Genomic DNA, 12,891 nt, shown 5'->3' on the forward strand with positions numbered 1-12,891 from the left:
CCTTCTAGTTTAGAGTTTACAGTCAGCCAGGCTTCCTGTGGTTCTGGATGAAGTCCGTATTGTTTCTCTGAGGTATTAATCAATTGTTGTGTGTGGCATTAATTTCCCGGTGTTTATCTCTGCCGCCATCTTAGTTTCTCCCTACAATTTTAGATTTAGAATCCTCAGAATAGGACTTGATTCACTGAGATTGGTAATATGGGCAGTTTATGAACTATGCAGCCAAACCATGCAAATCTAAATAAAATCAAATAGAAAACACAATAAAGCAAATTCTTAATTTTGTTTTTAATTAAAATTTTAAATTTGAGCCGAAACCTGTTTGGCTCAGTGGATAGAGCGTCGGCCTGCGGACTGAAAGGTCCCAGGGTCGATTCCGGTCAAGGGCATGTACCTGGGTTGCGGGCACATCCCCAGTAGGAGATGTGCAAGAGGCAGCTGTTTGATGTTTCTCTCTCATCGATGTTTCTAACTCTCTATCTCTCTCCCTTCCTCTCTGTAAAAAATCAATAAAATATATTTTAAAAAAACAAAATTTTAAATTTGATTTGCTTAGTACTGTGCCACTCTTTTCAATTGAACAATTTGAAGGAACCCAATCAGTATGAATTACCATTCTCCTCAACTTGGGGCAACATATACTTGGCTTCCTCAATGTTTTCTTTTGTACTTCTTTATTCGTAATTCAAAACTAACAATAACGTGGGCATACACACACATACATACACACAAAGAACTGAAATCCATGATTTCTGGAAATGAATGGAATTGTTAGTTTGTGCTCTAACCTGGCTAATATATTTATTCATCCGCTAATTGAATCATACAAAATATGTGTACAGTGCAGTATGAAGTTTTTCATCACATTAAAGGAAACCATACCTTCTGTCTTTGATTTGACATAGGAATCCCCCCAAATGAAGATAGCAAAATTACAGAGATGGTGTACTATTTATATTTGTTTCTTTCTATACCTAATTCATGTTTCTATTATAGTTTATTTAATTGATTTGGTATTTAGTAAGTATTATCATATAGAATTTACTGTTAAACTGGAGGTTTCTGTTTTGTTTTTTTGAAAATGAAACATACCTATTTTTTTTTAATAGTGCAAAAGAGTGTGAATTTTTGAGTATCATACCTGGACCAAGTTCATGAGAGTATCTCTGAAGTGTCCTGAGGTCTCTGAGTAAATGTCTTCTTGAAGGTTACTGCCGTACTCTGAATAAGAAAAACACCCATGTTAAAGCTGTGAGTTATTATAGAATCATATATCGATGCACTTGGACTAAGTTAATGCTACTTCCTCAGTTGAGAGTGGAAAACAAAGGAAATACAATTGATCTGTTGATATTTCTTTGTCCTTTAATACCTTCTACTCAGAAGGCGCCAATAAACAGTTAACCCACATAACAGGAACGTTGGCACGGGTCTGTTTTCTTAAAACATATTATCTATTAACTTCATTCCAAAGTTGAAAAACAATATTGGAAGTCATTTCATGTTTTCTAATTCTCAAAATTTAGAATGATAAATTATATTTCCATAGACTTCTGCTCAGCCCAGAGCTTTCCCCCAGTGCTTTGTCTCACTTTAATATTTTAAGTGAAGGGTCTTTCTTCATTCCCTTTGGGAAAGATTTGTTTTTGTTCAAATGCAATGTAGCAGACTGCCTGGGACACTTTCTTGACATTCAGTGTCACATAATACAGAATGCATTAAACCTTTGTGAAAATGAAAATAGTTAACCCGTCTACTTTAAAAATGTGGAAAAATCTGATTTTGAGGTAGATTACAGTGATTATAAAATGTATATAAAGTGAAGTAGTCACCCATATTTGTACAATTAGCTGAGCAGTTATTGCACATCGCTTTATTTTGTCTATGTACCTGGTCTCTCCTGAGTAAGAGTTAAAATGATCCCTGAACCACTGTGCTGGGCATTTTCCTGTCTTAATGTAAACATTCACCTCATAGAAACTTGTAATTATTTTCCTGGAAAAAAATACTTCATTTAATTGTCTAGGGAATAGTTTCATTTTTAATTTAAAAATTTTTAATATATAGATTTTTTATTTTTAGAGAGCGGAAGGGAGAGGAAGAGAGAGAGAGAAACATCGATGTGACAGCCAAAACATCAATTGGCTGCCTCCTGCACACTTTCTACTGGTAATTGAGCCCACAACCTGGGCATGTGCCCTGATGGGGAATCGAACCAGTAATCTTTCGGTGCACAGGACAACACCCAATCAAATGAGTCACACCGGCCAGGGCAATCATTTCATTTTTCATACCCTAATCATCACTTTTACTTAATGAGTTTATTGTTTTTATATTTCAAATATAAGTGTCTTAGAAAATCCTTTAAAATACATCAATAATTTCGTTCTTGTTATTTGAAAAATATAAGGTTGATATGTGTGTACATATGTGTATTTCCTTACGCAAACAGTAGGCTTCTCGCATTTGGAAAATTTCTCCATTTGTTCTTGAAGCTAATATATCAATGAGGCAATTCTCTTCAGTGCCTACTCCCTGGAAAGACAGAAAAAGAGAAATATCAAGGTATTTGCACTGGGAATAATAGTGCACCTTATGCAGTCAGTATAAAGGGATACAGCTTTCTGGAATTCTGAGAGGTGGCAGATGCCATCAGAAGTGTGTTTAGGTTCAAGATAAGCCCAATTCAGTCTGCATCTGCTATTTACCAGCTGTTGGAGAAGATAATATTATTTGAAACCTGTTCCTTCCTTTAGAATAAAACAACATGGGCATTTCTAAATAATGTGGAAAAAGATATTTAAACAGTGCTCAGGACACCGATTTTTGCTGCTCAAATATCAATTTTTTGGCAAGCTGAAATTAGAGCCTAGGTGCTTAATTTCCTAAGCATGATTAGGGACCGCTCCCTGCCTTTTCCTAGATATGGAATTTTGTACCATTTGCCTAAACATTTGAATTGGGTACTTCCATGGTCTCTTGCAGTCTAATGGATATACAGAGTGGGGCAAAAGTAGGTTTACAGTTGTTCATATGGAAATCAATACAATAATTAATAAATAATAATACAAGAATAACCTCTGTTTTGAGATTCATAACTGTAAGTCTATTTTGCCCAGCTTTGTATTCTTCTCTGATAGTAATTTTAAAGACAGCACTTCTTTTTCAGAAAAGCTTCAGAAATTCTTACTACTGTTCTATGAGGTGTAGAAAAAATATTACAGTTTCATCTAAACCAGCGGTTCTCAACCTGTGGGTCACGACCCCTTTGGGGGTCGAACGACCCTTTCACAGGGGTCGCCTAAGACCATCCTGCATATCAGATATTTACATTACGATTCATAACAGTAGCAACATTACAGTTATGAAGTAGCAACGAAAATAATTTTATGGTTCGGTCACAACATGAGGAACGGTATTTAAAGGGCCAGAAGGTTGAGAACCACTGATCTAAACAGTAACATGACTTCCTTCTTATAGTTTTTAAGCTAATAACTTTGCAAGATGTAGTAATTGACATATGTAACATTAAAAAAGCAATTAGTTGAAATTCATATGAATTTTATGCAGTGCCTATTCTGATCTACAAATATACGACGGCTAAAATCCAGGCTCCCTTAATTTTTTGTTCCTTTCCTCTTTCTTGTCCCACATTGTTCACAGATGGTGGTAATCTGGTCATTGGCAGGCATTGTATTGGAATGATTTCAACAGTCCTGCAGGTGTTTAATGTCAACATTTGGAAAGAAGTAAAAACTCTTTTTGTTCCCTATCCCTAGTCAACAAAATTTCTAACAAATCTGTAGTTGATTTATTGTATAGAAATTATTTTCCTGTGAAAAAGAAGATTCTAATCCTTCAGAAGTAAAATTTAGATACATTTGAGTAAATTTTTTTGGTAAAGGACTAACTTAAGATCACAAAAATATCCAAATAAAGATGCCATCTATATATTGTGTCCAACTCAGTATCCTATTTTTACTTGATAAGCCAAATTTTTTACAAATAATGTAAAGAGATTCAAGTGAGGTAACATTTCCCCTTAATATAAGAATACATGGTGGGGAGGGAGAATCTGAATAAGACCCTGAAGCTTATTTACTTTTTCCTTTTGGTAGCTCAGCGGGGCCAGGAAGTCTGAATCTGTATAACAAAAGAACAAGCTAATCCCACCCTGTGATCTCTAGAGGACCCCTCTCCTGACAGGGCCACTTCTCCTGACCACAGCATTTCCATGGTCTCATCTTTGCTCAGATATTCCCTTTGTTCTTCCAGATCATATGTACAACATCACAGGGCACTTTCTTCCCTACCAAACTAAAGGCCTGTGCCTATTACAGGGCCATTTTTGCATTAGACCACTACCTTCATGGCATGCCAGAGCTCGTGAGCATCATAAGAGGGTGGTGGGTACATGAGGCCAACCATAACATCTTTGAAGTGATCTGAAAGCTTCTCCTTCAAGTCACCAATCAGGTCCTATGAGGGAAAAAGTAAATATTTTTATTGTATCAGTTACCAACTATACAAGAGAAATGGAATAATTGCATAAAGTCTTCTAGTAAAATTTCCTTTTCCATGTCATTTCACTTAATAACAAGTCTGGTTTTGATTCATACATATAAACATGGATTATACAAGATGATGGACTTGAGGGTTTGAAAATGACTGGTGTAATCACATCTCACCATGAGATGTCATCTGTATGGATATTCTAGTCAATGAACAGGGAACAATATTCTTTCCCTGATCTCAGCCCAATCTTATTTTGACCTCAGTGTGAAGATAAATAAAAGTTGAAACCTACAAACATTTTGGTTAGGAGTTCTTAGTTTTCTTGTGTGGAATTAATAAAACATTAGTCCTTAAATAAAATACACATTTTATTTTATTTATTTTATTTTGTTATTTTATTGTAGCAGTCTTTCTTAGCAGGGGGTTCCTGGTTATACTATTGCCAAAAAGCTTGTGTGAAAGATTTTAGTAATCTTAGACCTTTCTTCAAATAGCCAAATTAATACAAGCATGCTGAATTTTTGTCCTTTTAAGACATATATAAAAGCATGAAATTGATTGTTTTACTTTGACTTTTATTTTATTTAGTATAGGATGGGTATTTAAAAACATGTATGTTAAATTTATCTTTTGTACAGTTAAAATATATCTGTTTAAAATTTATCATTTCTTGCTAAAATGTATGAAGTACACTTAATGTTACTTTAAAATATGCAATATTTTAGTTCTGAGGTGGTTCAACAATAGAATGCAAGTGAAAGATCCCAGTGAGGCATAATAAGCTGTAATACAATATAAACAAAATAGTTATAGTTTTTATTTTATATCTAACAGCACCTCTCCTATAATTTGATTTTTCTTTTTTTCAGTGAGTAAAAGCATTCTTCCACATGGTGAAAATTGGTAATACAGCGAATCTGTTGAATTTTCGTTAGGGTCAATGCGATTCATTTAATGAACAATTATGGCCAGAGTTGTGTCAGGTGTTTGGAGTACATATAAAACCATAAAATCTCCATTTTCTTGGAGCTTATGTTCTATTTAATTTCCTCATTATTTGCCAATGATTTTTTTCTAATTTCTCTACCAAATAGCTCTTAAGGTGCTATTTTGAACCAGGCTCTCTTCCAAGTGCTGGGGCTACAGCAATAAATAAAACGGATATGAGCATGTGAGCTTGTAAAGCTTATATTCTCACATCCACAGGAACTCAATGACTATTTTTTTAATATTTATTTAATACTGTTTCCCAGACATGGTGGTAAGTGAGGGAGAAATACAACATAGACCATGTTTTTAAGGAGATTCACATTCCACAAACCCAAGATAACATAAGTAAAAATGTGAGCTAATATACTTCCTAGGGCTTTCGATAGAATTTTATACATAAGTTCCTAAAGCAGTAGTACAAGAGGGTGAAAATAATTCAGATAAGAGATCCATTCTGATCTCTTATCTGAATTACTTTCAGGATTAGGGCATTGGGACGTGTTTAGACAAAAGACAAGTAGTATTGTGATGGGAGGTAGAGAAGGCATTTGTGATGCTTCATTTTGTGTCATGGTGACATTTTATGTGTCAATGCTTGACCCAGCTATTTGGTCAATCATTATTCTTGATATTACTATAAAGGTTTTTCTCTGTGTGTGTTTTGTTTTGATGGGTTTAACATTTAAAGCAGTAGACTTTGAGTAGAGCAGATTATTCTCCATAATGTGGTGGGTCTCAGTCAGTTGAAGGCCTTAATAGAGACAGACTGACCTCCCCAGGAGAAGAGAATTCCGCCAGCACACCTTGGAACTAAACTGCAAATCCTCCCCAGGCCTGCTGACGAAGCACAGGGATTTTGTGATTGCCGGTCTCTACAATAATGTGAGCTAATTCTTAAAATCCTCTCTATGTGTATCTGTGGTCGACATATGGAGAGGAGAGAGGAAGAAATACTGAGATACTTTTTGGTGTGTGGACACGGAGGGAAAGGATGGATTCGGATTCACTGAGCCTTAGGAGTGGCTCAGATAATGGACTAATCTGCCTGGCGTGCAGCTCAGCTGCCGCCAATTCACTCTTCACAGCGAAAGGCTGATCTCGCGAGATCTTGGGAGTTCTAGGGCCCGCAGCGGATGGGGATTCCAGTGCTGAGGCCCGTGTCTCGGACTCTTCAGTAAGGAGCCTGGCTCAGGCACCTATCAGGCAAACACGTACAAATGCATGTACATAACCCTGACTTGGACACCCTCCAAGAAGGTAAGGAGTCGGTAAAAGAGAAGGGTCTGTGTGCTTTGCATTTGTCGTGTGAATAAGTCAACCCAAGGAGACGAATGCTCCACTCGGAGAGCACGTGGGTCTGAAACGGGGCTCACGGTGCAGAACTGGGTGTTGTGGTGCATCCTCGCCGCTGTGGGACTCAGGAACCAGTGTAGCTTTTGGTGACAAAGCAGCTTTGAGCCTGTGTTCCATTAATTCAGCAAACGACGATGGCTTCTTTAAATGACGGGTTTCTCAATAAGCATCACTCAGAGATGTGGACCGTAATTAAAGTTAGCGAATTTAACTTTTATTATCCTACCCCTTTTAACATTTCAAAATGGGATATCGCCTAGAAGACTTGTGCCTTTAGAACTATTTCCTTCAATAATTTCCAGTTAGTCATTTCGTTGTTTTAAAAAAAGTTTAGGATACAACACCTGTTTCTTTTCTATATGGACTTTCCCATATATATACAAAAAATTTTTAAAGCCACTTAAAAGGAATCAGAGGCCTTTCAATTTAGTATATTTTAGCATTGTTTGCATACTAGTATATTGCAGGGGAATTGTACATCCAACATTAATATTGGTGCCATACGGTAATTAGACACCAATTTAGTGGGGTCATGTGATAATTCTAGTTGAGAGGAAGAGTTTGGAAAATTATTCAGATAAATTTAATATAATATTCTGTTTGGAGGTGGGATGCTCTTTCCTTTACTCCAACTGAACATCACTGAAGTAGAAAAGAACAGTATGTACATACTTAAAGCAAAGTTATAATCTATTCTAGTACATATTATTAAAGGCCAAAATGAGGCTATCATGAGCAGTTCATTGAGATTCACAAAGTTATAGAAATTCATAAAAGAAAGATGCTATCAGTAAAATGAGGGTTCATGGGAAGTGTAGATATGAGCTGGACCTTGAAAGATGATTTAGTTAGTTAAAGGCATAGGAGAGATCAACAATAGACAATATTTAAGGACAGAGAAAGCACTGGCTTGGGTAGAATAAAAGGTTCACATGAAAGATAAGCTAGCTCTAAATAAATGTTGAATTGTTTTGAAATCTAAATGTTTTAGATGTACTTTTTAAATGTTTGTATTGATTTTTAAAAAGAGAAGAAGGCAGAGAAACATAATGAATCAGCATAGTCCCCACTGGGATAGAGCCCGCGATCTGGGCATGTGCCCCGACTGGGAATTGAGCCAGTGACCTCTTGGTTCCGAGGTTGAAGCTCAAGTACTGAGCCACATCGGCCAAGCAAAATCTGTTTTAAATGAGCTTTTGAATGTTAGTTATTCTTATATCCCTTCAAGTTCAGAGTGGAAAGACCCCAATCATGAAACGTGAAGAAGGTCAGGCAGAAGAGTGTGATGATTATAATAACCACTAACACTGCTCACTGTCTATAATAATTTATTTCAACAACCCTATGAATTAGGAACTACAATCATCCCACTGTACAGGTGAGGAAACTGTGGCATGTTGAGCTTAAGTAGCAATTTCCATACAAAGCAACAAGTGAGTGATGGAGCCTGTGTTTTAAATCAAGCATTTTGGCTTTCTAGTCTCTTTATGTTCTGTAGGTCCTAGGAAGTCACTAGTCATATATCAGCAAGGTGATGAACATAACACATAGGTGGTGAATGCAGCATTTATGGACATTTAAATTTAATGGCAGTGGTTTGAAGGTTTAAATGCAAACAGATCAATCATGGTACTTGGCAGTTGGTGAAAAGGTAGGAATATTAGAATTATCTCCTTTATGAGTCTTCCTCTAATTCTGAGTGAAGTTGATTAATTCTTTGCCAGCACTGCTCTATCTTCCCATATTTTATACTAGATTTTAATGACCATATGATTTGCATTGATTTCCTCCCAAAGTCTATCAGAATGTGGATTTGCTCATAAATGTTCCTAAATTCATCATTTAACTCTAGTACAGTGTGCAGTATACAAAATGTGCAGAGGATAAAGTATATATAACGTACAAATAACTGTATAAACCAGTGAAAGAAGAAATGAATGAATGGGGAACAACCCCCATAATTTACTGATTATATTTAAAGAATAACAAAATTGTTCAAGCTGAAGATTGCTTAGGAATTGCAAACGTGTTTTATTTAATCTTTAGTCACATTTCTTTGATCATCCTCTCTCCCAAACATTTACTGTATATACTTCCTCATTTACTATGTATACTGATACTGAACACCTCCGTATATTTTCCATTGTAGATGGAGATTAGTAATGCCACTAGATGGCACTAGTATACTAGTATTTTTGTTTTGTAACTCAGGTGTGTGTGTGTGTGTGTGTGTGTGTACATGGGTATAGTAAACTGATTTTATAAAAGATTGCAATAAAATTATAAAATTTCAGTGAAATCAATGTTATCAGATATCATCTAATGTCATTAGAGTGTACAGGTTCTGAAGGTAGAGTGCTTAGGTTTGAATCCTGACTATGCAAAGTACCAACTGTGAAATTGCACTAAGTAACCTATTACTTACCTCTTTGTGTCTAACTGAAAATAGTAAGAGCACCTACCTCAGAGTTTTGATCTAAGTATAAAAATATTTAACTTAGGTGACATTCTTAAACATTTTCTGGCACATATGAGGCACTCAAAAATGTCTCTTTTTGTCTTTCAAGAAAAATTAAGTAATTTACCGCAGATCAAAAATGACATACTAGATTATCTCCCAGTCTCCCCACTCTTTCTGTCTATCTCAATTTCTCTCTCCACCTCAGAACTTTATTACATATCTCACAACTTTTATAATACCCAAATGTTCATAAATTTTATTGTCTCTTACAAGCCCATCCAGAAACTGATGATGCCTTATCTCTTTTATTGCTACACACCTTGTTCAGCCCACTACCTATATTACTGTGGTAGCATTAACTACTCTTCTATATTAAAGTAGTAGCCTCCAAATGAGTCTTCCTTCTGTCCTTGTACCCCACTCTCTCCCCTCAATGCCTCTGACAGTGTGATCCCTTAAAAATACAAAATCAGATTAGTGATTAGTCACTCTTCTCCACAAAATGCCCTTTCTTTCTCATTCTAAACTCCAGGATAAACTACAGTTATTGTTGTGTAGTTGACCGCAGGATAAAGCAAACATGCCAGGTGTTTGATTGCATTCAAATGTCAAAGCCCCTACAATAAACTGTTCACAAGGTTCATGACATGTTCTTGGTCACTTCTCTGCCCTCATCTCCTCTTACTCTTCTCTTTGCTCCTGAGCTCTCTGCCCCACCTTCAGTGAGCTTCTTACTGACTGGAATAGCAGACTTGCTCCCATCTCAGAGTCTTTGCCTTTGCCCTTCCCTTTTCCCTGAATGGTCTTTCTTAGATAGTCATATGGCTCATCCCTCCCTGCCTTCCTCACAAAGCCCGCCTTGGTCATACTACTAGAAGTTACACCTGGTCTCCCAACACCTCCTGTATTTCTCACCAGGTGTCTTCTTTTTCCTACAATATTTATTACCTTTTGACATGACACATTTTACTGAATGCAAGCTCGATCGTGGCAGGGCTATTGGTCTGTTTTATTCATAGCTCCTTCCTGGCCCACAGAATTGGGCCTGCTACACAATTGTAAACACTCACAAAATCAGTACAAAATGAGGACCACTTGTTATTCAACTATTATGTGTTTGAAGTCATTTTGGCTGTTCAAAAGATAAACAAGCAGTTTTATGTAGTGGAGGGTGTGGAAACACAGAAATTAAAATTTTCCTGCCACGCAAAAAATGCTAAGTGCTACAGCAGTGAAAATAGTATGATATGGTCAGGACCATGAGAAGGAGGTATTACTTTCAGTTGGGAAGATAGGTATTAAATAATATGTTTGAATAGCTAAACTTTGCAAGTTCAAAGAGGAGCCTTCAAATAGGTTCTCTAATTAGAGTCTTAAATTCTCACTTGGAGTTATATAAATAACTTTGCACAGGCAACCTTTGGAGTGTGACTTTCCCCAGCCTGGCTGTCTCTGCTTTCTTGGCTGCCGAAGACTTGCCTTAAAGGGACTCTGTGGGAATCGCAGCTTGGCCCTGCATTAAGCTAATGAGTCCTTGCTTTTCAAATTGAGCTGATGAAACTGCAGATTACCCATATTGCAGCTCTTCTGACCACTCCACTTAAGCTAAAAGTAAAATGGCAGTTTCTTTCTTGTTTCTCTTTCTTTTATCTAATTATGTTTCACCAGGGGCAAGAAGTAGAAGTGTGACTAACATTTTGTGTGTCTGGATATGCTCAGGGGAACAGTTTTATAGTTTTATATGCTTTCCACTTATATGCTTTCTCCTATTATCATAAAAAATAATACTTACTGTTTAAACATTTAATGATGTCAGCCAGTGTAAAGTGTAACTTAGAATTTGTCTTAATTTTACCCAACCCAATATCTATGGTGTAAATACTTGGACAGTTTTATATTATAGAAACATTTGTGCAAGGTGAATATTCTTTTGAACACCTTCACTTTTGGGATGTTTTCACAGTTTATTTAGTGATTCACTTTTTAATAGAAATTGGAATTTTTAATCTTTGTCTAATAATAATGATAATCTTTTTTTGAGAATCATTATATAAAAGCTAAAACTCTCCCCCTCAAAAACAACAAAATATAACACACATTGATTCAAAGGTCTAGTTGATCTCAGAAGAAAGAGGAACTCTTGGGTGTAAAAACTAGGAGAGAGATGAAAACCAGAAGATAAGCAAATGAGCTCATCTTGATGATAACCTTTCATGTGACTGGGGGAAAGTAGAGGTTGGTGTGATAACTATGTGTTTGGGACTTCAAAGCCCAATGTGAGATATTGTACAAGGACTGGAGAATGTTTATGGGGCCAGTGTAACAGGGGAAACTAAGTCTGAAACCTCTTATATGAGGTTGGCATCCTCAGTAAAGATGTGAACTAAGAAAAAAAATATAATTGATCCTTGAACAACATAATGGGTTAGCGGCACCAACTCATTCACAGTGGAAAATTTGTGTATAACTTGTCAGCCTTCCTTGTACACGAATTCCTACCTGGAGATTGAAAATCTGTAACTTTCAGCATTGAAAGATGGGTAGGAAGTTCATCTCTTATTGCCTGGGTTTTGAATTGAAGAATATTTTCTCTGAGAACTCAAAAGAATAGATCTTGGGCTTGAATTTCCATATGAACTGAGAACTCCATCACAATAAATCATCATGAAAATTAGTCCTGAGCTGGTGATTCTTTGGGGACACCAAGAATAAGCAAATGCAAAATTAATGGTTTTGAATTCTGAAATCTAGAGAAATTCTATTACTCTTCAGAAAAAAATAATTCTCACTGAGGAAAGCAAGATGCACTTTAAATGTTCTTATAATAAAAACATGATATGCACTTAGAATCAGTTTTCCAGAAGGATAGATGGTGGACTCTATAAATAGCAGAATTCAAGACCATGAATTTGAGGCAATAACAATCTAAAAGAACACCATGAAAAAAAGATAGTCTTGAAAAGAAAGCAAATGAAATTCTAGAAATTAAAAACTTCTACAATTAAAAATACAACATATATTTTAAAGAATAGCTAATAAGCAGCTAAATATGGAATTAGTAAATTGGAGAACTATCTGAAAAAAAATGACAAAAAAATTCCACAGACACAAATAAGAAATAGGTGATATGAACATAAGGTTAAGAAACTTGGAAGAAAAAACTTTTTTTGAGTAGGATTTATAGGAGGAAAGAATGTAGACAATGCCAGAGAGATACTATTTCAAATACTATCTACACTAATAAAAGACAAGCATGCAAATTGACCGTACCTTCACTATGCTTTAAGCCACGCCCACCAGCCAATCAGAGAGACTATATGCAAATTAACCCAACCAAGATGGTGGCAGGCAGCCACGGAGCTGGAGCAAGCAGGAGGCTTGGTGGCTAATGATGGAGGAAGCCAAACTTCCCTCCCACCTGCCTTGGCTGGCTCTGAGCTCCTCTCAAGGCTACAAAGTTTCAGTTATAGAAGGTAAATAAATCCCAGAATGAAAAAAGAAAAAAAGAAAAAAAGGAGAGGCTGGGAGCTTCCAACACCGGCGGGGCTTGGCCAGCCTGAAAACGGCCCTCA

The 12,891-nt window shown here is 36.3% G+C and overlaps 1 protein-coding gene across 1 annotated transcript in view; it reads right to left on the reverse strand.

Moving 5' to 3' along the window:
- Positions 1-12,891, reverse strand: part of ANXA10 (annexin A10) — a 43,365-nt gene that overhangs the window by 13,339 nt on the left and 17,135 nt on the right. The window contains exons 3-5 of the mRNA XM_006754271.1: positions 4,366-4,479; positions 2,445-2,535; positions 1,142-1,221 (exon numbers count right to left, since the gene is read on the reverse strand). Of these exons, the coding sequence (XP_006754334.1) occupies positions 1,142-1,221; positions 2,445-2,535; positions 4,366-4,479 (285 nt within the window). The remainder of the gene's footprint in view (positions 1-1,141; positions 1,222-2,444; positions 2,536-4,365; positions 4,480-12,891) is intronic.

The sequence above is a fragment of the Myotis davidii genome, unplaced genomic scaffold, assembly GCF_000327345.1.
Source record: "Myotis davidii unplaced genomic scaffold, ASM32734v1 scaffold392, whole genome shotgun sequence".
Taxonomy (NCBI): domain Eukaryota; kingdom Metazoa; phylum Chordata; class Mammalia; order Chiroptera; family Vespertilionidae; genus Myotis; species Myotis davidii.